The sequence below is a fragment of the Eucalyptus grandis genome, chromosome 5, assembly GCF_016545825.1.
Source record: "Eucalyptus grandis isolate ANBG69807.140 chromosome 5, ASM1654582v1, whole genome shotgun sequence".
NCBI classification, from domain to species: domain Eukaryota; kingdom Viridiplantae; phylum Streptophyta; class Magnoliopsida; order Myrtales; family Myrtaceae; genus Eucalyptus; species Eucalyptus grandis.
This window is the reverse complement of record NC_052616.1, coordinates 6,732,628-6,756,740: the sequence shown is the minus strand read 5'-3', so window position 1 is coordinate 6,756,740 and position 24,113 is coordinate 6,732,628. Positions and strand designations below refer to the sequence as shown.

At 39.8% G+C, this 24,113-nt stretch overlaps 4 protein-coding genes across 4 annotated transcripts; 1 reads left to right on the top strand and 3 right to left on the bottom strand.

Annotated features, from left to right (window-relative positions):
- Window positions 1-2,347: 2,347 nt before the first annotated feature.
- On the bottom strand, window positions 2,348-3,047 carry LOC104445982 (blue copper protein 1b). The gene is made up of 2 exons (XM_010059902.2): window positions 2,882-3,047; window positions 2,348-2,667 (listed from the first exon to the last, which is right to left on the bottom strand). Exons 1-2 carry the CDS (start codon window positions 3,045-3,047, stop codon window positions 2,348-2,350), a joined length of 486 nt encoding a protein of 161 aa, XP_010058204.2.
- Window positions 3,048-8,745: 5,698 nt separating this feature from the next.
- On the top strand, window positions 8,746-11,598 carry LOC104440117 (G-type lectin S-receptor-like serine/threonine-protein kinase At2g19130). Its single transcript, XM_010053100.3, has one exon. It carries the CDS (start codon window positions 8,880-8,882, stop codon window positions 11,361-11,363), a length of 2,484 nt encoding a protein of 827 aa, XP_010051402.2. The 5' UTR covers window positions 8,746-8,879; the 3' UTR covers window positions 11,364-11,598.
- A 3,653-nt stretch (window positions 11,599-15,251) lies between these two features.
- Window positions 15,252-16,016, bottom strand: LOC104445980 (blue copper protein 1a-like). The gene is made up of 2 exons (XM_010059900.2): window positions 15,851-16,016; window positions 15,252-15,583 (listed from the first exon to the last, which is right to left on the bottom strand). The coding sequence occupies exons 1-2, from the start codon at window positions 16,014-16,016 to the stop codon at window positions 15,252-15,254; spliced, it is 498 nt and encodes a 165-aa protein (XP_010058202.2).
- Window positions 16,017-16,789: 773 nt separating this feature from the next.
- Window positions 16,790-23,702, bottom strand: LOC104443750 (protein TPX2). The gene is made up of 18 exons (XM_010057271.3): window positions 23,363-23,702; window positions 22,297-22,452; window positions 21,289-21,384; window positions 20,691-20,844; window positions 20,250-20,358; window positions 19,838-19,888; window positions 19,591-19,685; window positions 19,428-19,503; window positions 19,282-19,344; window positions 19,098-19,178; window positions 18,904-18,956; window positions 18,231-18,309; window positions 18,089-18,154; window positions 17,948-18,010; window positions 17,728-17,811; window positions 17,602-17,646; window positions 17,424-17,524; window positions 16,790-17,350 (listed from the first exon to the last, which is right to left on the bottom strand). Exons 1-18 carry the CDS (start codon window positions 23,568-23,570, stop codon window positions 17,332-17,334), a joined length of 1,599 nt encoding a protein of 532 aa, XP_010055573.2. The 5' UTR covers window positions 23,571-23,702; the 3' UTR covers window positions 16,790-17,331.
- Between the last annotated feature and the right edge of the window lie 411 nt (window positions 23,703-24,113).

The following is a 24,113-nucleotide window of genomic DNA, read 5'->3' as shown; positions in this document are numbered from 1 at the left end:
ACGAGATTACGGAATTTCCTCAAAGGAGGTATAAAATGTCAAAAACCTAATAAAAGAGTTAAGCAATTCAATATTATATCAAGGAAAAGCTCAAGTTTAATATGTATATCCATAGATTGGTTGATCCGAGTATTAGCATATAACATGTTACTAAAAAAATTGACACGTTAAGTTTATGCACTAAACGAACCCTCTGATCATACAGCTTTTTAATTCGTAGAAAAGCGCAAATTAATATGTACGTCTGCGAGGATTGATTGATATGAGTATTCGCATATAGCATGTTATTAAAAAAAAATTGATACATTAAGTATATGCACTAAAAGAAACGTCTGATTATTTAGCTTTTTAATTCTACAAGCTTTGATTTCACATGACCAAACATAAAGGGGATTTTTTTTTGTGCGCAGGCAATGAGCTCCAATGTACTAGTCATGGTGCACCCAAAAAAAAAAAGAAGTCAAAACACAGGTGATTCTTAATCCAAATCAACGATACTCTTGACCTATTCATTATGTGAAATGATCATTTTCGTACCTAATCCTGCATATCCTTAAGCTGCATTTGGGCGCTGGTATTTTCTGGACAACCATCTATTTTATCGTATCTAGCCAATATTAAGCATGCAAAGCAGTCAATTCGAAAGAGCTCCATTGCGAGCTGCGTGGCCAAAGCAACCTTGATTTGAGACCGTCAGTTGTCCGAAGTAATCAAAATCGTTATCGTTGCTTTATATACCAAATCTCGAAGGACGCTATCTACTTGATTGCTGTAGGTATTTCCGACTTCAAACTTAATTCTGTGACAGATTTTGCATATGATAATTATATCGGAATCACCTATCGCAAACTATGATGACTAGAGTTCTCCAAAAGAGAGTCATGTATGCCTCCCTATGATAAGAGGAAAGTGTATACAAAAGCTATAGCTTTGATGAAGAGATGGTTGTAATCATCATGGTTTCCAATCTATTTATATTTATCATGTAAACCGAGATCATAAAATTTATCGATGCCAGGAGCAATTTATGATGAGTGTGGACTTGCATAGTTCGGCTGAGAGGAATCCACTTCCTTAACTTTTTTTGGTTGTGTGGCCACGGGACATATTGGATAGGACAAGTTCATCGTTGCCTCCTCATAGCATGTTCTCTTTATTGCAAGCAGAACGAGAATTTAAAGTTTGGGGCACGACAAAATATTAAAATATAATATATATATATATATATATATATATATATATATATATATATATATATATATATATATGGACCTGAAGACGAAAGCCACCGCTAACCTCATAATTTTCCGCTATTTACATATCAATGTAAACTAATTGTTACACTTAGTAAAAAAAAAACTAATTGTTACACTTGGACTTCGTACAATGTTTTGATTAAATATAAGAATTTATCTTCTTAAATGATGAATAATCGAAGCAATTCATGTGGTACTTAATTATTTAAGTAGGTGCTATTAAACGACTGTTTTAATTATACAAATAACTTATCATATACACGCTTTCTTTCTCGACAACAGACTTTCTATAGGGAGTCCAAAAGCAATTCTAGAAGGTTTAGTAGTCCAGCAATATTGCAGAATACGTTTGTTTGAGAATGACGATGTCGTTTCCTTTACAATAACTTTAGAATAACTAAAATACAGCTGACTAATTAATTTAAACTTTCTATGAAAAGGCTCTTGCATATATGTACATATATTTACATTGTACGAAGCGCAAAAGAAAATTATTCATGTAAATCAGGTTGTGTTTGTTTCGCAAAAAAATGGCAAAGATTTTGTAATTGCCAACCTGCAATATCGATGTCTATAGTTCTTTGGGCCCCATTATTCATTTCTTTCTTCCATCTCCTCTTCCCTCCTCTTTCATCTACTAGAAATTTTCGAAGATCCGTTCTTCGGGCATTGGCAACCGTTGGATCACGGCAGAACAACTCTCGATCATGCATTGGAAATTTTTAAGGTCTTTTTGAGATACGATGTTTGATGTAGGAAGTAGGACAAAATGCTTAAGAGTACGGCGCACTTAGAAAAGTGAATCGCCCGCTCGAGAGGCCATAGAAATTATCCTTTTGGCGACATCCATCCAGCCTGGTTGGAATAGGCCCGCCCTTGAATAATAAGAGCATAAATGGCTAAATCGAATGTACTTTCCAAGTCGAAATGAAAGATTTCCTCAACAAAAACTTTTTAAATTAATGCAAAGATTACAAACGAAGTAAACCGCGTCAAGTGAAAGGACGAACGGGACGAATGCAAAGATTACAAACGAAATAAACCACGCCAAGTAAAAAGACAAACGGGACGAATGACTAACTTAAGATACATCAAACCATAACCATTGCAACGACGCCGAAGACAGCCATGATCAAGGTGTAACATTGAGGCGCGATGCTCCCTCTAGCGGCTGAGGCTTCAGCGGGCGCGGGCGACTCCGTGTTTGGCAGCACGGTTATGACGAGCTTCATGTTGCCGGTCGCACAATGGTTGCTGATGCCGCAGATGTACCACTTTCTTCCCGGGGTCAGAAGGGGAACGACGTCGTTCCCCGTGGACAGAGCCGGGGTGCCTGCCGGAGCCGCGCACTGCTGGAAGCCGGTCCCGTTGACTTTCAAGACATCGTGGGCGCCCTCCGGATACTTGAAAACTGCAACAAAGAGGAAGCAGTGGCCTCTTAGCATCAGCTAAGCACGACACCCAGTCTCGAAAAATATGTTCTTGCCAGAACTAATTGGGGTGATGACCCCCATCATAGTACGAAAAGGCATCTATATCATTGCATTTTCAATCGCGTTTGCTCAAATGCGCAGCATGCTTCAGACGGCACAGGCGAGACCAACAGGGAGGAGCACGACTCATACCGAGGTTGTCGCCGACGTAGAACTGCTTCCCCGCGGCCCAGGCTTGGTAGTCGAAGTTGAGGGTCCAGCCTTTGTCATCTCCAACCATGAAATCAGTGCCCATCACTGGTGCAAGAACAGATGCTGCAACTAAAGCTAAGGTCACGAAGATAATGGACGATGCCATGGTTGAAAACGTTGAAAAAAATGCTCTTTTATGCTAGCACTTCAAGAAATTTTCTGGAGGTTGTAGAGATTTGCTTGAAAACTACTAGGCTTTTAATGATGAAGAGAGACTCAGCTTTCGGGCTATTTATAGAAAATCAAAGTTAAGACCGATGTCAGTATGAATCTAATAAAATGCGATCCGGCAGAAGACGGCCAAACAGAGTCCACAGGTGCACAAGAAAAATATTTTATCGAAAGAACGAATAAGATGGTCCTAACGTGACGTTTGGAAAAATGAAAAATGGAATGCCTAGGAATGCCTAGGGATTAATTTAAGAATTTTGTGCCATCTTGGAATTCTCCGCGGATGTCCGCCTCATACCGTCCGTCCGAAGTTAGCTACCAAACACATAGGCTGCAAAAGAAAATGCATTCGAATAAGGCAAAAACTAAGATTTACTCGTGGAATTTACCACGCTAGCACGGGAAAATGATGCTAACACACTGATTTTTTTACGCCGTAATTTTTTTTAAATCATGAAATATAGGTTGGCTAGGATAATATTAACTACTCTGCACCACACCAATTTTCCGATGCAAGACTTTTTCTAATGCAAATCACGAGTGTATTTCCAATAACAATTTAATGGACGTACCCAAAAAACCAAAATGCAATGACCGCAACCTCATTGACGATATCTATAAGGGAAAACCGCTAAATGTTGCCTCTAAGTTGCCGCCTAGAATTGTAGATTGCTACAAATGGACGCTCCTCATTACAAGACAAGGTTTTGACGCGTAACAATAGCAAGGCATATATATAATAATTTATCATCCCTCTTTTTTCACTTCTCTCTTTATTATATCATTATTTAGGGAAAAATTTCAAATAAAAGTCTAAAGTAGAATTTTTTTCTTAAAAAAGAAACCAAAATGAACCTTATCTCAAATAAGGGCTTGAAATAACTAATTTAGTCTCAATTAGAGACCTCAACTTACAAGCTAGCCTAATCTTATTCGCATCTGGGGGTATTTTTGTCTAACGATCTTTTTTTTTTCCTTCTTCTTTTATTTCTTTTGTCCTTCTCTTTCTTTTCTTCATCACCCTCGTGCCTCCACCTTCTTCACTCTGCAGATCGCATCCCCTAGAGTCCATCTCTATCTTCCCCGCCAACATTGCCATCAACACCCTCAACCTCATCTGTCACTGCCCTCAACAGTAATTCAAGTACCTTTGTCGAAAGATGGAGGTCAATTCAAGCCCTAAATCAAGCACAAGTGGGCCAAGATGTGACGCTTTGCTCAATTTGACCCCCACATCTTGTGGTCGTGGTCAAGCACGACGAGGTGTAAGCCATTAGCTTGCTATCCTCATCGTTGTTGATGCTCGAACTAAAATTCTTCCTCACGCAGGCTATGATCTATCTCAGTGAGGAGAAGCCGGATTGAAGTCCCTAAGCCAAATTTATTAGAGGTTTTTGAAGAATGTCCGTGATACTCATGTGCATCAATTCATTCAGTGAAATGCGCAATTTTGGGGATTTCTAATAGATTTTGCACTTTTTTTTGTCTTCTTATTCTCTCCTAAATTTGTGCAAATAATATTTCAGAGTTAGAGAGGCAAATTTGTTTGTACATGTGTAGAACCAAAGTCATCCGTTTTTGAGATTTGAGTGTTGTCTAATTCGAATCACGACTAAAGGTGAATATCTTCAATCATGAATCAGAATGATTCAGCAACCTTTGTAGATAACCAGCATGCACAACATAATTGGACTCTCTTGAGAAGTCGCATATTCCACCTCAATGCAAGTTGCATCTATGAATGTTATGAATAATCCAACCCGAACCCAACGGAACATTCCCAAGAAGCTATGAGTGAAAGTTATCACGGCATAGCCAATTTCATTAGCGGGGAGAACATGAAACTGTTACTTTAATTACCAAAATAAGTTCCTACAAGCAAATTGAATAAAAATAAAACCCATTTATGAATATTTCTCAATTCTCAAATTCATCATCATCGTTGGAGAAGGTGACTGGTGGCGAATAACTTAAATCCGGCTTCCACCAAAATCAATGAGGGCCTAGATGAGGATGCGAAATTGCATAATGCAGGGCACGCGCTTTGAAGTTTGCTGATGGGAAGGTTGCAAAACTGAAGCACACAATTTGCAGACTTGCAAAATTGCATAAGTTCTCGAATATCTTTCCATTTTCTTCTTTTCCTAAATTGTTCAAATTGTTTTGCACCTATGCAAGCTCGTGCGTGAGGACTGAAGAGTCTGACGCATTTGTCAAGAAGGAGGTGAGCAAGATGAAGAAAGAAGGAGAAGAAAAACAAAAAGGAAAAAGAAAATATGAGAAAGAAAAAAAGAAAAGAAAAAAAGCCTTTAGACGAAAATATCCCTAATTGCAAATAAAATTTGATTGGCTTTTAAGTTGAAGGATTTATTTGAGACTAAATTAGTCACTTCAAGCCCTTATTTAAGACAAAATTCAATGTAAATCCTTTTTTTGAAAAAAAGGTTCCATTTCATGCCCTTAATTGAAATTTTCCTATTATTTAATTATAACAGATCACTTGTATCTAACAAATATTTTTTAGCATAATAACATAATTTAATTTTTTTCCATGAGTTAGTAGACAAAAGTTTGTATCGCTCATATGCATTTGAGAGATAGTGTAATATTAAAGATATATAATATTTAATATAATTTTTGTAAGCTTTTATTTTTATACTAATCGGTTGCTTTTTAAATTTGTCAATTTAGTTTTACGTGCACCATTTACAAGTGATGATATGTTAAAATAATGTTACATGAATGCTGAAATGTTTCAAGCTCCATTACAATTATATTTTTTGTATGACAATCGGCACACCGAGTGGATGAACGTATGAGTCTTTTAGGAAGTTAAAATTCTTTGGGCTGTGCGTCTTCAAATTACATTTCAAGAAGCTTCGGACGATTCTCGTGGCCACATAGACACAAAAATTGTAAAAGGGGACATCATCATTAGTTGAAACCTGGCTTGCTGATAGTAAAGATTTTGTTGCTGCCAACCTGCAACGTCAATGCACATTGTTCTTTGGTTCTTCCATATCTTCTACTTCGAGAATCCGTTCTTCAAAGATTGGTGACCATTGGATCACGGAAGAACAAATCTAGATCATTCATTGAAAATATATTAAATCTTTATGAGGTCCACCGTTTTATGTAGAAGACGCGACAAAATACTCTATGGAATAATGTATTAAGGATGGCAAATCGCTCTTTGAGGGACCAAGGAATTAGCATACAGGACAGGATCCGACATTGAATGAGGACTCTCTCTACCCCGCGCGATAATCCATTGGTACCTTAGTGAATTTCAACCACTGATACCTTATTGTTAAATTTCAAGACTACTCGAACTCACATGAATTAATGATTTCAATGGATGAAACACCCCGGTGATTGTCGGGATAGAGGATCTCTTTCCCCGGATGATGCCTCAAACACAAGTCTCAGAGAATGAAGAGGGAACCCAAAATGACAAATCGGATAGAATTTTGAATTGCAATATCGTTTTGAATAGATACGCCTTTGAGTAATAACAGCATGAATGACTAAAATCGAATGTACTTTCGTTCACAGACCAGACTTGAAATGAATGCAAAGATTACAAACAAATAAATCAACACCAATTGAAAGGACGAATAGGATGAATGACTGGTTGACTGATTGAATATACGTCAAACGATGATGATTGCAACAACGCCGACGACGGCCATGATCAATGCGTAATATCCAGCCGCGACGGTTCCTCCAGCAGCTGAGACTTCAGGTGTTGTAGGCGCGGGCGTGGGCGACACCGTTTTGGGCTGCACGGTCATGGCGAGCTTCATGTTGCGGGCCGCACAATGCTTAACTATAACTAATTAAAAATTTATCGACCTTAATTAAATAATTACGATTAATTAAATAAAAAACGATTAAATAAATGAATTACAATTAATTAAATTAAAACTCAATTAATTAATCTAATCGTAATTAATTAAACTAATCGTAATTAAAATTAATCTAAACAATCCTTAATCGCAATTAAGGATAAATTAAAATTAACTAATCTAATCGTAATTAATATTAAACTAATCTATCCCTAAACGTAATTAACACTTAATCCACGATTAGGAAGTTAACTCACCGATTTCTGGTGACGGCAAGCCCGCGGCGATGGCAGCACGACGCTGTCGAGAATGTGATGCTCACCGGCTCAAACGGAGGCTCGACGGCGGCGGCGGTCTCTTGAAGCTCACGGTCTCGTCGGCTCAAATGAAGAAGAAGAAGAAGAAGAAGGAGGAGGAGAAGGAAGAAGACGAAGGAGGAGAAGGAAGAAGGAGGAGGAGAAGGAGAAGGATGAAGCAGAAGATGAAGAAGAAGAAGCTGAGAGGGGGAGGAAAGGAAGAGAGAGGGAGAGAGGGAGAAAGAGAGAGAAGAAAAGACAAAAGGGGGAGGGGTGCAAGAGATGGGGTGTGGGAGGAGAGAAAAGAAACAGAGAGAGAAAGGGAAAGGGGTGGATGGCAGAGTCTGGCCCGCGGAAGGGGGAGGGGGAGGGGGAGGGGGGGGGACGTGAGGGAGAGCTTGCTGATTCACACGGGATTCCACATGCCCCATTCTACTCGGGTCAGAGCGTAAGCTAGTGATACTTTCGGCTATTGGACTCTCACCATCTAGGGTGCAGCATTCCACTGCTTCGCCTAGCAGCACAACGCTTGTATTGCTCTCCCACAACCCCGTTTTCACCGTTTAGGCTACTCCCATTTCGCTCACCGCTACTGCGGGAATCGCTTTTGCTTTCTTTTCCTTTGGCTACTAAGATGTTTCAGTTCGCTAGGTTGTCTCTTGCCTGCCCATGGATTCAGCAGCAGTTCGAAAGGTTGACCTATTCGGAAATCTCCGGATCTACACTTATTTTCAACTCTCCAAAGCATTTCGTTGTTTACTACGCCCAAAGAGGAGAGGAGAAATAGAGAGAAGAAGAGGACAAAAGGGGATGTCACACGTACAACCAATGTGATTCGTATATATGGGGAATAAATCAACGCGGTAATCTAGAGCTTAGTCCCTTGACTGGGAGGGAACCGTGAGGAAGAGGAGAAAGAGGAGAGAGAAGAAGAGGACAAAAGGGGATGTCACAAGAACTTAGTCCCTTGACTGGGAGGGAACATGAGGAAGAGGAGAAAGAGGAGAGAGAGAAGAAGAGGACAAAAGGGGATGTCACACATACAACCAACGTGATTCCTATATATGGGGAATAATCCCTTGACTAACAAGTCGGTTCAGCATCTGTGTGGAATGAGGGCATTTTGTTGAAGATACTAACCTCAAGATTAGTTTAGACAGGAGTAGGAATATCAAGAAAATTGGACCAAGCATCGTGAAAATAAAATCTTGTTGTTGACTAGAGCAGTTAAAACTGTATTCTTGCTTTACCAATATCCAGTCTGCCTATGTTTCAAGTCTAGCTTGATCACTCAACGTACGATCTTGAGTTTGAGTGCTCACTGCTTAGGTTCATTGCACGTTATTTCAATGTTTGACGGGGTCATGTCCAAGTTGGACCAGTAGCGTCTTCTTCACTCTAGGTATGCCCGTCCTCGTCCATTGGTCTCGGCATTCGAACTTAAATAAAGACCTCTTGTATGATGCCAGCCTAAATGCTTCTATCTGCGTATTCCATGAAAATGCACTGGTCCCAGTAAGTTTCCACATGTTACTCTGCGCATTTTTTGAACCCTTCTTCTTTGGGATCTCTTACCTCACCCTCACTCCGAGCACAAACAGACATATACTTCCCCTGTGAATTATGTTTCTAAACCTGTCCACTCGAACCTTGTATGGTACAGCCATGGATAGCAACAACGGTAGTCCATGGTCGTTCACACTCCCAATTTTCTTGCTTTGCTTATCTCTCTGCACCACCCACCTCTGTCTTGACTCCAACACCATCTCCACCGACAAGTCCCTCTCCGGCGACCAAATCTTAACCTCCTCCGGCGGCAACTTCAAGCTCGGCTTCTTCACACCAGGTAACTCGTACTCCTACATAGGCATCTGGTACAACAAAATCAGCGTGCAAACCGTCGTCTGGGTCGCCAACAGAGACAACCCCGTCACCGACAGGTACTCCACTGAACTTAAGATCTCGGGTGGCAATCTTGTAATGGTCAACGACTCTGGAGTCCCCGTTTGGTCCACGAATCTGACTGCTTCTTCATCTGGGTCGAGCTCAACGGTGGCAGTTCTTGGGGATGACGGCAACTTCGCTCTCAAAGACGGGCTGAATTCTTCCGTGACTCTGTGGCAGAGCTTCAATCACCCGACGGACACATGGCTTCCGGGTGCGAAAATCATGATCGACAAGCGCACGAACATGAGTCAGCCGTTGACATCGTGGAAGAATGTCGAGGATCCTTCGACAGGTTTGTTCTCTCTCCAGCTCGAGCCATTCAGTGAGTACGACGGATGGTGGATTAGGAACTCTTTCTACCCCGAAATAAGATCATATTATACTAACCATTTCAAATATGTGGACAATGAGAACGAGAGCTACTTCACCTATTCAAGCAAAATCTCCACCAACACCATATCAAGGCTTGTGATGGATCTTTCTGGGCAGATCAAGGAGTATTCCTGGTTGTCTTCTTTCCAGGCGTGGAGCTTGCTCTGGTCTCAGCCCCGGCAACCATGCGCGGTGTCTAGACTTTGCAGACCTTTTGGTGTTTGCACCAAGACTGCCCCCAATTTCTGCAGCTGCTTGCCTGGGTTTAGCATCAGCTCTGTGAGGGATTGGAATCTGAGTGATTGGTCTGGCGGTTGCAAGAGGAATTCGGACTTGAATTGTGCAGCAAATGCTTCTAATGCGGAAAGAGACCGTTTCTCGCTTATTTCTAACATGATATGGCCTGATGATCCGATATCTTTAGATGTCTGGAGCAATACGGAATGCCAAGCTGCTTGTTTGAGCAATTGCTCTTGCACGGCTTATGCTTTCGAGGGTAATGCCTGCTCAATCTGGATTGGGGATCTCTTCAATGCGCAACAGCTCTCACAAAATGGCACCGGTGGAATAAGCTTCTATCTCAGGCGTGCCGCTTCTGACGTTCAGGATACAAGCAAGAAGAGCAACGTAATCGCGATAGTTGCAGGGTCTGTTAGCTCCACAGTAGCGATATTAGCCATTGTCTTTTTTGGCATTCGGAGATGGAGGAGAAGGGCAACTGTAACATCAGAGACAGTGGAGGGTTCACTGGTAGCCTTTGCATACCGGGACTTGCAAGTAGCAACCAAGAATTTCTCAGAGAAGTTGGGTGGGGGCGGGTTCGGTTCGGTTTTCAAAGGAACATTACCTGATTCAAGTCCCATAGCGGTCAAGAAGCTTGAAAGCATAAGCCAAGGAGAGAAGCAATTCCGAACAGAAGTATGCACACTCGGCAACATCCAGCATGTGAATCTTGTCTGGCTTCACGGCTTCTGCTCTGAAGGTGACAAAAGGCTGTTGGTCTACAGTTTCACGCCAAATGGTTCCTTAGACAATCATCTCTTTCGCAGAAAGGACTCGAAGACCTTGGATTGGAAAACGAGGTACCAAATTGCTTTGAGAACAGCTCGAGGTCTGGCTTATCTCCATGAGAAGTGTAGAGACTGCATCATACATTGCGACATCAAGCCAGAGAACATCCTTCTAGATGCTGAATTCTGCCCAAAAGTGGCAGATTTTGGCCTAGCAAAGCTTGTTGGCCGAGATTTCAGCAGGGTGTTGACGACCATGAGAGGCACAAGAGGGTATCTTGCACCCGAGTGGATCTCCGGAGTGGCCATAACAGCAAAAGCTGATGTTTATAGCTATGGAATGATGCTCTTTGAGTTTGTTTCAGGAAGGAGGAACTCAGAGCTTTCGGAAGATGGGGCCATTAAGTTCTTCCCAACATGGGTTGCTAGTAAGATAGCCGAAGGAGGTGACCTGCTCGATCTTTTGGACAGAGACTTGGAGACAAACGCTGATACTGAAGAGCTAACTCGGATATGCAGAGTTGCTTGCTGGTGTGTCCAAGATGAGGAAACTCACAGGCCATCGATGGGGCAGGTTGTTCAAATACTTGAGGGGTTGTTGGATGTGAACCTTCCCAGGATGCCGAGAGCCCTTCAACTGCTTCTTGATAATCAGGAGCATGTAGTTTTCTTCACTGAGTCGTCATCGTCGAACCAGAGTGCCCAGACGAAAAGTAATACCTCAACTGCTTCCTTGCAGAAGCAAAATAGTCCATCTTCAACAAAGTCTGAGCGTTGAGGATGACAAGATAAATGCTTAGTAAAAGAAGTGCTTCAGTTAGTTAGTGCATATTCCCTTCTGCTTTTTTGTAGTCAAGAAAGAATCTTAGCATTCGCGGATTGGCTTTCTTGGGGCTTTTCCCCTAGCTTTTTTTTTGTTAAATATAGCTACAAGCAAGCTTCGAATAAGTGCCAGGCCAGACCAATTGCAAAGACCCTTCATTCTATACAATGATATGCTGTCTGCTTTTTTAGATCCCAGGTGGCATTGGTAATTAGCATCGAAAACTGTCTTCTCCATTTTCTGATAATTTTGGCACTGGAATTGAGAGTATTGGTATCTCCTAGCTTGGATTCCAGCTGGTGTCTCACATGGTTCTCGAATCTGCCCTCATCGCATGCAAAACAGACTATAAGGCTTGGCGTTTCTCTTGTTACTTCGTTTATTTAATGAGTCACGGTATAAAAATCGTCCTTAAAACTGTGACTTACTAGGACCGGGTATATATGATGATGCTTTCCAGCTAGCAGGTCCTTTTGTTGGAGCTGTAGGATGTTAATGCCCGGCCCCTTTTTGACATTGCATTTATCTCTTCAAAAGTCAAATTTTTGTGCCCCATCACTCTATGTTTCGATTATAAGTAATGCTAGAGATTACTCGAACCTTTTGGGAAAACTAATTTTTAAAGTGATTTATGAGACTTCTGTTGGATGCCTCCATTAATTTGTTTATTGGTTCCTCACTAATATATGCGACATTGCTTTACAAGTTTTGTAAAATCAAATTCAAAGCCCAAGGCAGCCTAGGACCTGCCTTGGGCTTTCAGCCTACCTCAACGTTACTTGTTAAAAATCTCCATTGTTTGTTCTGGTGGGAAATTAATTGAGTTTCTCATTTCAATCAGAATTATCCAAACAGTATTTTCCATTGCCACGGGGACTATGTCCACTTTAATAAAAGGAGCCTGTTTTTGAAGACCTAGCTTTGATTTTCAGTTCATAATCTATTCTTATCAAGGCTAATCCAGTTGGGCCAGTGCAGTACCATAATCCCCTCACTTTTTCCAAGCTTCCCCTCATTTCTTTTTCCTTTTCACCATTACCATTTTTTCTTTTCCTTTTCCCTAGACACAAATGTGTAAATACTTTCGATAAATACTTTCAATCTGATGTGTTGTTTCACTTTTCTTGCTGCGGTTGTTTTACTCTGATCGTTGATCCTTCTCAGTTGCTAGAGGTGCTATTATACTGTCTTAACTTCCTTCAGCAATAAAAAACGGTATAATTTGCTTATATCTTTATTTAACTGTGCTTCTACAAAGTCAATGCTCTCTATGATCATTTATGTTAAAATTATATCTTGAATTTGAGTTTGTGAAAGAAATCCGACCTGAGATGAATTGTAAGAAACTAGGTCGATTAAGGAAAATCCTAAAGCTGAATATTTGTGGACACCAATAATGGAAATCTAGATTTCATATTTGGTGTCAAAGTCTAAAGTGCATATTCGGACCTTAAGTTCCCAACTTGATAAGTCCAACAGAAGACCAGAACTTATAGATTACGAAAATTAATTTTCACATGGGAGTCGATCAACACAACAACCGAATAAGGGTGCCTTTGGTTTAGTATTCCCAAGGGGCTTTCAACCTCCAAAGCCCCTTAGGGAAATATTGAATCATTTGACAATCATTTTGAAGTAATTTTCAAGTGAAAGCTTGTATTGAAAAAGCTGAAAGCCCAATGCTAGTAGGGATTAGTATTAAGCTTTCAGCATTAAACCAAATGCTAAAACTTAATTTTTTCTTTCAAAACTATTCTTACTCATTCTTCAAATTTCTGATTTTGCCCTTGTTATTATTTTTTAAATGCCAAAATAATGCCAAAAATCAAATATATATATAAATGCTAAAAAAATGAAATATATTTTGGTCTTTTAAAAAAATTATTTTTATATTTAATTTTTTAGCATTATTGTCAAAAATTATATTTAAAAAGTTGCATACATTTTTTTTTTTAATTTTAACCCAATTAAAATTTAAAAATTTTGACAAAGGGTTTGGTCTTTTTTTAAAAAAAAAAATCATATATACGCATTTTATTTTTTAGCATTATTTTCAAATTTATATATAAAAAGTTGCATACATTATTTTTTCAATTTTAAACAAATAAAACTTCAAAAATTCTAACGAAGGATTTGGTCTTTTAAAATATATATATATATATATGTGTGTGTGTGTGTGTGTGTGTGTGTGTGTGTGTGTGTGTATTTGATTTTTTTTTGCATTATTGTAAAATTTATATTTAAATAAAGTTGCATACATTAATTTTTTCAATTTTAAACAAATAAAAATTAAAAAATTCCAACGAAGAGTTTGGTCTTTTTTTTTTAGCATTATTTTCAAATTTATATTTAAAAGTTGCATACATTATTTTTTCAATTTTAAACAAATAAAAATTAAAAATTTCAATGAAGGATTTGGTCTTTTTAAAAAAAAAAAAATTATATACATGTATTTGATTTCTTTTAGCATTATTGTTAAAATTTATATTTAAAAAGTTGCATACATCATCTTTTTCAATTTTAAGCAAATAAAAATTAAAAAATTCTGATGAAGGGTTTGGTCTTTTTTTATAAAAAAAAATTATATATGTATTTGATTTTTTTAGTATTATTGTCGAAATTTATATTTAAAAATTGCATACATTATTTTTTTTTTCAATTTTAAACAAATAAAATTTTTTAAAAAAAAAAAGCTAATATTAATCACCCAAAAAGCTTTTCAAATGTATTTTCTACCAAATGGCATTTTTTCAAAGTTAAAGCATAGTTTACCGAGTAGCCTTTGTATTTGCCTAAAATCCTTTAAGCTAAATTGCTTTGCAATTTTACAATAGACTTTCAAAATACTGAATCAAACGCACCCTAAGTGCCTTCCCATACCAAGTTTTGGCCATTGGGTTGTTCTTTTGCTTGCTGAAATGTTTTGAGCTCCGTTGTAATTATATTTTAGTATGACAATTTGCACACTGCATCGATGAACGTCTAGTTTTCTAAGAAGTTAAAATTCTCTGGGTTGTGCCTCTTCAAATTTCATTTCAGGAAATTTCAGACGATTCTCATGGCCACATAGACAAAAGTTATTGTAAAAGGGCCTGCGGACATCATCGTTAGTGCATACATGGCTTGCTGATAGGAAAGATTTTCTTGCTGCCAACCTGGCAATGTCAATGCACATTATTCTTTGGTTCTTCCATGTCCTCTTCTCTCTTCTTCCTATCTTCTACTTCGAGAATCCATTCTTTGAAGATCGGTGACTGTTAGGATCACAGAAAAACAAATCTTGATCATTTATTGAAAATCTTAAAAATCTTTACGAGATAGGCCATTTTATATAGAAGACACAATAGAATATTTTACAATACAATGTATTTGGGAAGACAAATTGCTCTTTGTGGGACCAAGGAATTTGCATACAGGATAAGACTCGACAATAGATGAGCACTCTTTCTACCCCGCTTGACAATCCATTGGTAACTTAGTGAATTTCATTTATTAATACCTTAGTCTTATATTTCAAGACTATTCAAAACCACATGAATTAATGATTTGGATGGACGTGATCCCACGATAATTGTTGGGATACAGGATCTCTTTCCCTGGCCAATGCCTCAAACGCAAGCTTATGGAAAATGAGGAGGGAACCCAAAATGACAAATTGTGTAGAACTTCGAATTGCAATATGGATTGAAATAGATACGCCTTTGAGGAATAACAGCATGAATGGCTAACATCGAATGTACTTTCGTTCACAGACCAGACTTTGAAATAAATGCAAATATTACAAACGAATGAATCAACACCAATTGAAAGGAAAAATAGGATGAATGGCTGATTGAATATACATCAAACGATGACAATTGCAACAACGCCGACGATGGCCATGATCAATGCGTAATATCCAGGCGCGACGGTTCCTCCAGCAGCTGAGACTTCGGGTGTTGTGGGTGCGGGCGCAGGCGACACCGTTTTGGGCAGCACGGTTATGGCGAGCTTCATGTTGCGGGCCGCACAATGCTTGGCGACGCCGCAGATGTACCACTTTCTTCCAGGGGTCAACAGGGGAATGACGTCGTTCCCGGTGGTCAGAGCCACGGTGCCCGCCGGCGCCGCACACTGCTGGAAACCGGTCCCGTTGACTTTCAGGACATTGTGGGCGCCCCCCGAATACTTGAAAACTGCAACAAAGAGGAAGCATTGGCCTCTTGGCATCAGCTAGGCATGACGCCCATTTCAGAAAAATTTTCGTGCCAGAACTAATTGAGGTGATGACCCCCACCATAGTACCAAAAAGCAGCATTTACATCATTGCATTTTAATTGATTCAACCCATTAAAATTTCTTTGGTGCAACTTTGTGCAGGTTTTACGCAGTAACATCGTGAGACAAGTCCGCATGTTTGCTCAAATGCGAGGCGAGAAAAACGGGAGGAGTACGATTCATACCAAGATTGTCACCGACGTAGAACTGCTTCCCCTCGGCCCAGGTTTGGAAGTCGAAGTCGAGGGTCCAGCCTTTGTCATCTCCAACCATGAAATCAGTGCCCATCACTGATGCAGGAACAAATGCTGCAACTAAAGCTAAGGTCACGAAGATAATGGATGATGCCATGGTTGAAAAAGTTGAAGAATGCTCTTTTAAGCTTCAGCGGGCAAAAAGGATAGGAGACAAAGGAACACTTTCAGAAATTTTCTTGAGGTTGTAGAGATTTCGTGGGAACTATTGGGCTTGCAATGATGAAGAGGCTCGGCTCTTGGGCTCTTTATAGAATCAACTTTAAGACTCATGTCAGAATAAGTCTAAATGAAATGCAATCCGGCTGAAGACGGCCTGACCGATTCACAGGTGCATAAAAAATTAAGAACGGATAAAATAACGTGTCGAGCTTTTAGGGAATGAAAGATGGAATGCTTAGGACCAATTCAAGCAAGTCTGTGACAACAACATTCCCCGTCTTAGGATTCTCTGCCGACGTCCGATACCAGCTGCTAAACACATGGAAGCTCCGAAATTGTGTTTGAATAAGGCAAAAGCTAGATTTGGTCGTGGAATCATTTAAAGGGTGACTGGGCAAAACCATCTAAGCCCAACAGCATTGACCAGCCTTGAAGGCGTTTCATGAGTTCGAACTAGGAAAATTAGGTAGGGATTATTTGCTCAGAGCCTTTCGTTCCCAGAACGAATTACTAGTAACACAAAATAGAGGAGCTCTAAAAGTTAACTGAGATAGAGAAACGGATTAGTGATCTTGTGGTGTCCCAAGCAAAACTAAGTGGCACTTTCACATAAGCAGAACCTATGGAAGGAATTTAGGAAAAGCCACGACCATGCAGAAATATTGTTCTTCTCTGGTGGCATTTCTCGGTGTCTCGGTCAGGCACAAATTTTGATTGATCTTGATATAGCTATAAAAAGTGAGGCAGAGGCACAAATGTGCAATTGGAAACATAATAGCTTCTTTCCGCCGCATAAAGAACTTAGAGAAAAAACAGCAGCTCATGCTGCAAAAATACAAAATGCAGCTGTAGAAAGTATCCTGTAATATACTTGATCATCACCCTCAATACAATGATGTTCTGTACACGGTTCTTGCGAATCTAGTGGCCCAAGATGGGTAATTACAACTGCCACCGGACAGTGTGGTCGAGGATGCTTCAGACTGTGAGAAGGTTTATGGAATTTTGTACAGTCGTACGTGCTGCTGTGTTTATTTTGGGTATGGCTGACTTGGGCTTACTTCAGGTAAAACAGGGGTTAGCTCATATTAGGGAGAGCATCTCTTCGCTGTTGAGGTAAGCTGTATGGTGAGTAAACTTCCTATGAGACTTGAATAATGAAGACGAGCGTTAACATGGACCAATATGTAACCATTCTTTAACAGCGCAAGAATCAACAAATAACCAATGCAGCAACGTCCTCTCAGCCATCAGCAAATGCCCAAACTCCTGCAGCAAAAGTCCTACGGTAAACATCAAATGGTCAAGCAATATAAGCTAGCACGTTTACAAATTTCAGTACCTCCCATTGAATCTGGGGCCTGCTTCAGCAGCGGCAATGCCATTTCCATATTGGGATTGCTTTTCCCCAAAGGGAGTTCTCTCTTTCACCAAATTTGTCACCTAAAATGCATGCATTAAGACTGTGAGCAGAAGCAGCAGCACAAAATCAAAGGAAAAATAGTGTAAGTTCCTTTTACCTCAAGGTTTTGCTGTAGAGGATGGAATCTGTTTTCTTTCGGACCCTTACAAAGAGAAGTGAGTAACTCAATACAGTAATAACGAAGGTCAAATATCATAGAGGCCAAAAGGTAGTGTTTACTTACCTTCATGGAGATACGGGGAGGCTGACACAATTTTCTCTGAGAATAAGATCCATTACCCGGCTGAAGTTCAGGTTTTAGGGACAACTGACCAAAAACCAAGGAATTATTCTTGTAAAAGAGATGACAAAGCACAAAATGAATAATAACTGAAGAATTTTATTGATATCATAAGTTCAGCTTCCAGAGATGCTTCACAAACACATCTCATAATTCTCTCTACCTTGCTAAAAAGTTCCGTCGGCGGATTATGCAGAACCCTCTTCTCATTATTGAACTTAAATTCCTGTATTGACATTTGGTTTTAGTTTGCATAAAAGAAACAACATAGGTGGTAGAAACAATCAAGGCTCATACTAAATACCATAGGCACCGTTGCTTCCCGCTTTTTATTTCTGAAGACCCCAATATTTCCTTTACTTGAAAGAATCTGCAGACGTCATACAGATTATGTAACTGAAAATTTAACATGACAATCCTGGCAGATAACAACTGACTATGTTCACCTTTTTATTGAGTGGATGAGCTTTGAAAGAATACATTGAGCAGGTTTTATCCTGCCTGGAAGCATCCACACCAGTGGTTCTGTAAATCACCAAAGCAACACCAGGGTTATCTTAGCTTTTCTATCTTGATAATAAAATGCCCCTAATGTTCTCTCTTTGTTCTACAATAATCATAACGAGATGATCAGCAGCCACTACTTCTTTGATGCCTTAAGCCATTTGTCAAGAGAAACATTAGCATGTACAATCTAAAATCAGAACATTGATGGTGGAATGTTTTGCTCATGACAATCACACAGAGTCGGTAGCTCTTACTACACAACCGAACATGAAGCCATTTTTACTCCTTGCTGGCAGCAGGTTTTTGAAGCAAGGGAAACTCTTATTAGGTGATTCCCCTGGCCCAAACCCAAAAAGGAAAAAAGATAAAAAAAGAAAATGGAGGTAAAAGAGACGCCAGGAAAAAGAGAACTACAAGGTCCACAGCAAAGGATACATGAAATAAGGTTTTCCTATCTGCTTAAGACATGTAATATAAAACATTAGTAATCCATCTAATTAATCCTAGAGGTCTTCGGGATAAACAGATCATGCATGAGACCAAAAGGGCGATCAGGGATATTTGATACAAACTTCACTTCCAACCATGATTAAAAGGTTTTGCAACAATTACCTCTGAGGACTCCTTGGTTCTTTTTCTACAACTGGACAGGATTTCAGCAATTCCTACAAGGAAAAAGTTGAGTCAGAACATGAAACTGGCAAACCTGACAATCATGTGATCACATCAAGTATTTTATTTAACGGATTGAAGAAAAAGGTAACTTTAGACAGAACAGCATTCTAATCCGAGGACAATGTCATTACCTTCTCAGATTCATGCAACAAGGATGATGTAGCACCTACGTTATGCTCCATAGCTCTTTCCAGGGTCTTCAGGTGGAAAACCTGAAGAACATGACAAATAAAAGCCGAGAAAAATGAGTGTGTGAATCAATTATCAAGTACGTGGTGTGTATAAGTACAAAAATTAGAAGAGCCAAAAGATTACTTGAAACTCTGGCACTCTCGGAATGCTCTTTTTCTGAAGTGGCAGAGAAGGAGCCTCGAAAATCTGAACATTACAGAAGCAAGTTTGAGTTAGAGGAGAAAAAAATAAGGAAAAGACTGAAGTTCACTTCAGAAAGGCATGCTGACTTTTCTATTCAAAGGTCTTGCTTTGAATCTGCGTACGGTCACTGTTGATTGTTCCTCATCACTTATGTTTCTTGGCCTGCAATTTAAAAGATTTCATATGCCTATAGGCATTACCAATTTCAAAAGCCAGAAATAAGTAGTTAGATCCACAGTGATAATGAACCTCGCCCTTTGTGCCCTTTGAGCTGTTTCAAGCTCCGGCTCCCGGGGAATGGTAAGCCTCAGCTTTGAATGAGGGTTCTTCTCAACTATTGCATCCTGCAAAGTCATCCAGAGATTCATGCTACGTCACATACTACTGCAACACCAGCCAAAATTCTAAATGCTTATACTGCTGTCCAGCACTTGGCAATATTTAAAATGTAGATCTCCACATCAGGTTTCAAGAGCAATGCCAAGCATGATGGTACCTTTTTAGGTGCCTTGTGGACAAAATTAGCCTGCTGCTTTACTTCACCAACCTGTCACAACGAGGCCGAATTTAGTCCTCTCAAACAGCTAGATACATCAACTCCAGACAAGAGGAGTTTCGAGCTCTAAGCTAGGCCTCGTTCAATTTACTAACATTGAAAATTGCACCAAACCAAAATGTCGCCTGACTGAAGTTGATTTTCTAACCAAAGTGCTCTAATGATCTAGTTCAGAAGCAATCACTCATGATCTGACCAAGCAAAACTGCCCATATTTTCTAAAAAGCTTACTTCGTACTTAAGCACAAAATTCTGCACTTTACAACAGTCACCTATCTTTTCATTGTTGACCTCAAATCAACCATAATGAAGGCTCTAAGCAGACAAGAACACAAAGCTGATGTAGCCCAACCTTCTGCGAATGACCTCCGTCTAACTTCTGTCTCTTAGTTGCTTGACCCTCAGCAGCAGAAGAACTACATAAGCTCTTCCCACTGATCCGACTTGTTTGCACCTGAAATCTAAGGACCAATGAAAGAAAGTTATTAAAAATGACCAATACTGGAAACAATAACACATTTACTTTCTACGACATTAATATTCGATGTGCATGTAAATGACATAGCTAGCTATAATACCAAATGCCAACATCCGGAGAAACATGTAGTTTGCAAAGACAGAGGACAATCTTTTCAGCCAAAAATTTGACCAACTCACCAGCTTACAAACATACACAGCAAGTGGAAGTTAAAGGTCTTCCATTAGTCATCAGTTTCTTAAATTGTAAATACGGTGGTAAAATCATGGCACAGCAAACAAGAGTAAAAGAATCTCACGTAAAAATAGCATTTACCTGGAGCTTGCAACTTGAGATGGCTGATTTTGCTTGGCCAACATACTTGCAGTTGGCTTCATTAAAGTTGAGTTCCTTGGCAGACAAGGCTTGACTGATGTCTTGGACTTAGCTTTTATCGTGTTGCATGATACATGATTATAAGACATCAGTCCTGCAATGAGGAATTATAAGAAAAAAGAGAGGTGTCATGATGCATGCATGAAGCACTAATACACATATAAGTACTATCATTTCAGGGGGTTATAGTTAAAGAAAAGTGCACTAAAATTAAAAATGTTAAATAAGAGTTGCTAATTTGCCTAACCACAACTTTTGAGAGTTGAGGATGCAAGACAGATCTTGAATATTTCAACTAATTAAGGAACCAAATTCTGAATCTCGATGGAGATGCAAGACAGATACATACATGCGTCTAGATAATAACACCCCTTCTCCACTTAAAAGACCTCAAAAGAGTTGGGGAACAGTCTTTTGCATTGCATATACACATCAATCAGATGAACCCAGTAAAAGCACAGACTACACAGTACTTAAGAACCTCATATAGTTCAAATTTATGCCATCAAGAAAAAATTCATCGCAGGTCTTTGATCACCTTCAGAAAATCCTAGTGGCTGCCTCTCAGGTTTCTGTAGATTTTCGATCTGAAACTTGGCAAATATTCCTTTTCCTTTAGCCATTCCATTGCAATCTAAAGGACAAGAAAGCCGATATACTGTCAGCACAAATTGCTCTAGATTTAACATGATTCTTTTTTATGAGTATCTTCCACATTCGAGATAGTAAGATTACATATGCATATCAGATTTCACATGAGAAAAACAGGAACTATTTTGAATTAAGATTTTTTTCTGTTCAGCATTAACAACAGGACTTGCTATGAGAATTGCAAGATAAAAATGCAAGTCTGCAACTGCAGAGAAGAATTGACTTCAAAAGATCCCCAATTTCATACTTATCACCGAGGCTGTAGAGACCTTTTTCTTGTAACAGGGGCTGTAGCCTCTTGGCACAATCTATTTTTTTATTTTTTTTTTTTTTTTTTTTTTTTTTATTTTTTTATTTTGGCTTTCCAAAAATAAGTAAAATTAAGGACTCAGTACAAACGTTTGAGAAAAATGCTTCAAGCATCACTTCACATGAAAAGAATCTATTCTTAGCCATGTCACATTTAGCATGGTATGAGATAGCCTAAAAATGGATCATGCCTAGAGACTTTCATTAGGTCCCAAAAGCACATCACAAGAACAAGAAGAGACAACCAAACACCATTAAGGATCAGTTTTTGAAAACTAGGAAACTTGCCAAATAAAGAAAATGTGAAAAGAACCAAGATCATTGTTTTGTGGAATTATCTTGCAGCACGTGCGATGATTTGGGCAGATTAATTATGATCTACATTGGCGTTTGTCGGCCAGAATAGATGATAATGAATTGCTCCTGAATTACGGCTAGATTAAACATATAAGACAGAACCAAGCTTTTTTAGGGGTATTGGGGATCAGAATATTAATGATGATATTCGACAACAAGAAAGACTGAGCTTTACAAAAGATATGGATTCTGCAAAGAAGACCATTAAAGGAATGATTCTTCACCATACCTTTACTACTCGGTTGAACCGCTTTGGGTTCTTCAGTACAAGTATCAATTTCACCAACCCGTACATGAGAATCAGTCTCCATCATTTTGGATTTCGGAGAGATGTTCACATTCTTCGACAGGATTTCATCTCTCAGAATCAATTTCACCACAAACGCTGTTGCAGAGGAAGAACGAAAAGAAAGAAGGAATGTGTAAGGTCTTCATTGAACAATTCAAATCTGCGTGTGTGGAAAATAAGAAGGAGAGTAAAAGCTCCTAACTGTAGTGGCACATCAACAATATACAAACAACAACATTGACCAAGCCTTAACATGACAAATCACACAAGCAAAGAGAATCCACTTGTATCATTAATACGTGATACAAATTAGGGATATCAAAGCCCATAGAGAAGCCAATAAATTTGTCATCACCATCAAAAGAAGGCAATCAAAAGCAAAGTTTGCCCTCCTTTCCTTGTCGCGTGCCACAAATAGTACGAACCAAGCCCAAAGGCCCCAGATTCAAAGCTGTTACACATCTTTTCGTCTACAATTAGAATCCGAATGTCAACAAACCTCCACTTTGCATCATTCCATTTCCGACAAAGTTTACATCCAGACAATCTAAATCGACAGTTCCCAGAATTTGCGCTTCTTCCCGGTCCTCAAACAAGCCACAAATCACTCGAACAGTTCCAGGCAGTTTGATAACAACAACCAAAAAAACGATAAAAGAAAAAAGGGAAAAAGGCGGCCTTTTTCCCCCGAGCAAAGCACGACTCAAGAACTTAGCAGCTGCTCAAACGCTCGAGTAAAGCCGCAAACTTTCCAGCTGAAATCCTACATTGTTGAACAGAAAGACAGAGGGAGCACATTCCACTAAAGCTCATAGAGAAACTACACTAATTGCAGGGCGAAACTCGAGCATTCGCACTAATCTCCCCCGCCCCCAAAAAAAAAAAACCAACCGCATTCGGCGCGATCGAGCGGTTCGGGGCGGAAACCACAGGCGAAGCAAAAAGCGAGGAAAGCAAAATCGGAACGGCACGCGGTTCCGGCGCCGGCGATTGGAGCGGGACTCACGAGAAGGCGGGTAGCTGCGGGCGGACTCGAACCAGAGCTCGGCCTCGCGCGCCTCCGCCGCGGTCTCCTCGCGGGTGAAGTCGAAGTGCTGCGGCGCCTCGTACTCGTAGTCGGCGTCGATCTCGTGCACCACGAACACCTCCTCCTCCTCCTCCTCCTCCACCTCCATCTCCATCCCCATGCCCTCCTCCTCCTCCTCCCCCATCATCTCGCCCTTCCTTTCTCCCTCCCTCTCTTCTTTCTCTCTCTTCTGGACACTGAGCGAGAGCAATGGAGACAACCCTAATCTGGGAAGGAGTGCGTGGCTCTGGAGTTCAGCGGAGTGGCAGAGAAGAGAGAGAGAGGGAGGGAGGAGGCGCAGATGGCAGGCAGGCAGGCAACGGCCCTGGCGGGGGCGTTTTCGGTATTTCGAACCCCCGCTTCCCGGATTCCGAGGAGGGCGCAAAATCGATGTGCGACGTGGAATTTCCGGAGGCCTAAATTTTTTATTTTTATTTTTAATATCCTCTTAATTTAATCTTTCCTATTCCAATAATTCGAAAAACCGGTCTATACTATCTATTTTTATTATAGAAAAATAAATACACTTCCCTAATTTTAAGAAACCGCGATGATTGTTTCCTTTATCAAATACTTCCAGTCACTTTATCTTTTTATTTCATCTCTCACGTATTTTAATATTCAAATTCAGACATTTTCTATTTGAAACTAATCATCCTAAAATGTTCAAAACTTATGATATGATATTTGT

Coding starts and splice junctions, on each gene's coding strand:
- LOC104445982 (XM_010059902.2), bottom strand. CDS start 3,047: ATGGCATCGTCCATTATCTTCGTGACCTTAGCTTTAGTTGCAGCATCT. Junction 2,668..2,881: donor CTACGTCGGCGACAACCTCG/GTATGAGTCGTG, acceptor TCTTTGTTGCAG/TTTTCAAGTATCCGGAGGGC.
- LOC104445980 (XM_010059900.2), bottom strand. CDS start 16,016: ATGGCATCATCCATTATCTTCGTGACCTTAGCTTTAGTTGCAGCATTT. Junction 15,584..15,850: donor CTACGTCGGTGACAATCTTG/GTATGAATCGTA, acceptor TCTTTGTTGCAG/TTTTCAAGTATTCGGGGGGC.
- LOC104440117 (XM_010053100.3), top strand. CDS start 8,880: ATGTTTCTAAACCTGTCCACTCGAACCTTGTATGGTACAGCCATGGAT.
- LOC104443750 (XM_010057271.3), bottom strand. CDS start 23,570: ATGATGGGGGAGGAGGAGGAGGAGGGCATGGGGATGGAGATGGAGGTG. Junction 20,359..20,690: donor TCTCAAGTTGCAAGCTCCAG/GTAAATGCTATT, acceptor ATTGGTCCTTAG/ATTTCAGGTGCAAACAAGTC. Junction 18,957..19,097: donor TGTTGCATGAATCTGAGAAG/GTAATGACATTG, acceptor TTTTCCTTGTAG/GAATTGCTGAAATCCTGTCC.